Consider the following 3617-nt stretch of genomic DNA (forward strand, 5'->3'; position numbering starts at 1 on the left):
CAGGATAAAAAAGACCTTTCAATACAACCAGTCTCATTCAAATCTCAGACACTGTTCAACAGCCACCAGCCAGGCAGGAGCCAGTGCCAAATGCCTCAACCTCATGGCTGCTGCTCTACCCTGTCCTCTCCAGAGCCTGGGGCCAGCACCAGGACCCAGGCAGGAGCCACCAGTCCACACTGCTCTCCACTGGTTAGCAGACCACCATGCAGTCTGGCTGGAAAACATCCTGCTGCAAACAGGGATGGAGGAGAAACAAAATTAAATACTTATTTATTTTTTATTTTTATTTTACTTCATGCTTATGAACAGTGTCTGTAATAGAAATAAATAACGTCAGGGTTTTAAATTTGCTTTCATAAACTTCGCCCCTAACCAACTGCTTTACATAGGCACACAAATGCCAGCTCAAATACCTCTTTTGAAATGTTTCCATGTTGTAGATGTGTCTTTGGAACTGCACACATCTATGTTCTCTTTCCTGACTGAAATATACTTGAGTTTTGAGCCAATCCAAAGTAAATGTACTACTTTTGCACTTTGCCTTTTCTCTTTCCAAGAGTTTTCCTTTCACTCCTGTTTAGCTTGATCCAAAGCAGAACCATTTTCTTTTTTTCCTCAAAGTCAAAAACTCCAAACCCCAGGCATTTCGACCACTTGCTGAGCACGGAACATCCAGGAACACTGCACTGGTTGATGCTGCTGATTTTTCAGCTTGACAAACAGAAGGACATGGGGTACCAGCCTGCGTGGGTGAAGAATACACCCAGGTCTGCCAGGCCCAACCTGCCTCCAGCACAGCACTGAGGGACACCACTTCATCATGTAACCCCAGCTGCTGTGCCAGAGCTGTGACAGGTGAGGAATATGAATGCCAACCCCTAAATACTCTTTGAGACTTCTCAGCAGATGCCAGCAGTCAGCTCATCCAAAGAGAGCATCAGAAACTGGATGCACTGGGAAGGTGTCAGACATGCACATGCAGAGAAGGATCCCGGCTCTGCCAGGGGCCAGGAGAACAAATCTTGCCTTCAGAACTGGGGTACTTTCTTACCTTGGAGAAAGGAGAAAACACTAAAACTGGATCCTCAGCCCTGGAGAAATTGTCTTCTGTCTCTCTACTGGGAGGCTTTAATAGTGCAATATAATGAAAACAACCCCTAGTAGCCCAGAAGACAGGTCCAGAGCAGAAGCAGCCTCAAAGGAGCCCTGTGTGCAGCAGCAGGGGCTTCCCACAGGGCAGTAGATGGCTGGTATTACCCTTCAGCATCTCTTGCCAAAACTCTCCTGAATTCTTTCTGAAGCTGTTTTGGCCAGCCTGCTTTCCCACCACCCCTTGGAGAGCTCTCACTCATTACTTGACTAACTGCTCTCTCCTTCCCAGAGTCTGTCCCTTCCCAGGTATGAACTGCTGCCTGCTGTGGCAGCTTCCATGGATGGTGCAACTAGGGATGAGCACCACAGATCTGTGGCTCAGCCTCCCTCCCAAACCCAGCCTCTCCATGCACCAGGGCCAGCAACACCACTGTTTTCTGCTGGTTCATGGCTAGACCATGACCCTAGAACAGCTGGAGTGCAGGAAAGGGGTTCTCTTCACCACCTTCTGTTATAGGCTCTAATCCCACAGTACTTTTTATAAATTCCCCCTCAATTACTTTATGTATTTTCTGAGCCTGTTCCAAAACAGGCTATTGAACCAGATCCTAACTTCTATAAGAAAAAGCATCCTGGAGGTTGAATCTTTCTACTTCAATCTCCCGAAGGCTTAGGATCCTAGAAAAGTTGATGGTGCTTCCCACCAACTGCCTCCCCCCAACTCCATACAAAAGGCTGAAAACTCATTTTCCAGCTTCAAAATCATTAAAAACAGAAAATCACATTTTATTTGCCATAAAGTGTTGATTTGTCACAAAAATACCAGTATAAAACATACACCAAGGTATGCAGTTTGGGCAACAAGCCACTATCCACTCTCCTTCATGTCCAGAAACAGTGACAAAGCCCTGAGAGGAAGTGACAGTTAGGAACCCTGCTGTGCTGTTCCAAGGAACCATTATCACAGTAAGAGATACATTCCTCAGCACACAAAATGTATGCATTCAATCCATGGGTCTTTTTGTCTTTATCAGGAATTTGCTTGTATTAGGAGTGAAGTCAGGTTCTCTTAACCTAACCCACTAGATCCTGGGTAGAAACATAAGTCTGCATTCCCAAATTACAAACTTCCTAACTTTTCAATAATCTCATGATTTCAGCAAATTTTGGAGTAATAGGACTACAAGGCAGTTGTAATCTTCACTTAGGGTAAAGTTCTGCTTCTTTTGGCCCTACCACAGCATTGATAATACTGTTTGAATCTTTAAAAAGCACTTTGAGTCTCCTCTGGAAGGGAAAACCCAAGTCTGAGTGAAAGATGCAGAGAAAATACTTGACAGGTAAAGCCTTGGTCAAGCTTTGGTCAGTGTAGGAGAGCAAATCAATTGTTACTATTTCATTCTGCAGAACCTAATGACAGAATATGGAAACATGGGATTTTTTAATTACTGACAGATGAATGCTGAGCATGGGGCATGACACAAAAGATAGCTCTCCGGAGATCCCAAGAGGAATAATGAGAAATAGAAAGCAGCCTGCTTTTCACCACGTTAAGGTCTTATTTCCTGTGATGGCAATTTTTTGCCATTCAATATTTAGAAGTACAGACCAAACATACACACACTGCAGTCAACATCAAATCCTGAGCAGCCTCACAGTGCTGAGCAAGGCTTAGACAGAGAAAAATTATTCCTGTTCCCTGAGCTAGGGCCAGGCAGCAGCACACCCATTCACCTCTCTGCCAACTGTACGCCACCATGGATGGCAAACACAGCAGAAGATAGTAACTGCCCATAACACACAGTGCCATGCAAGCACAGCACCTTTTGGCTCAAATTTCCTGTAGCTGGGGAGCACCAGAATGTGTCTTTATTCTCTTCCACACCAGTATCTGCAGTCCAGCTGGATACCAGTTGGATGGGGTTCAGCATGCACAGAGTCCATCAGCCTTGGGAGCCTGCAATGCAATTTTCTGCCCTCTCAATGTAAATATCTGGGAAATCTCAATGTCTAATTTACCTGTTCCTCCCCAAACATACAGCACTAAAAATAAATAATATGGCTCGCTTTCATTTGGGGGCTGGGTTTTGAAGGGCAGAAGGTTGATTTGCTTTTTGTTGTTTTGCATTGTCACTTTCTAATAGTTAAAGAAAAAAATCCACACATATTTTAAAAATTTGTCATCCAAACGGCCATCTCACTGTTGAGTGTACACGAAGCCATGCACAGTAGGAATCTCATGTTCCTTTTTCTTTTTGGGATCCACGATGTGGCTGTATCTTTCTCCTCGGTGACATTCCAGGTAGGGACCCCAGTTTGCAGCAGGTCTGCAGCATCTTACAATGCGCTGGAAAGTGAAAATAAGAGGCAATTGATGTCTTGCCTTAGTCTGGGCTATTTTTAAAGTTCCATAAAGCTGTAACTCTAGATATGCCCTGCAACTCAACAAATTACAAGCCAATCACCAAAGTGTTTTATAAAGCATTCCAAATGCCTTTGGGTTCAGTGTCTTCTGAAGTCAA

At 44.4% G+C, this 3617-nt stretch overlaps 1 protein-coding gene across 1 annotated transcript in view; it reads right to left on the minus strand.

Moving 5' to 3' along the window:
* Nucleotides 1–3292: 3292 nt before the first annotated feature.
* SLC6A14 (solute carrier family 6 member 14) overlaps nucleotides 3293–3617 on the minus strand; it is a 13522-nt gene continuing 13197 nt past the window's right edge. The window contains exon 15 of the mRNA XM_010165511.2: nucleotides 3293–3442. Within this exon, the coding sequence (XP_010163813.2) occupies nucleotides 3293–3442 (150 nt within the window). The remainder of the gene's footprint in view (nucleotides 3443–3617) is intronic.

The sequence above is a fragment of the Antrostomus carolinensis genome, unplaced genomic scaffold (genome assembly GCF_000700745.2).
Source record: "Antrostomus carolinensis isolate BGI_N321 unplaced genomic scaffold, ASM70074v2 scaffold25753, whole genome shotgun sequence".
Lineage (NCBI taxonomy): Eukaryota > Metazoa > Chordata > Aves > Caprimulgiformes > Caprimulgidae > Antrostomus > Antrostomus carolinensis.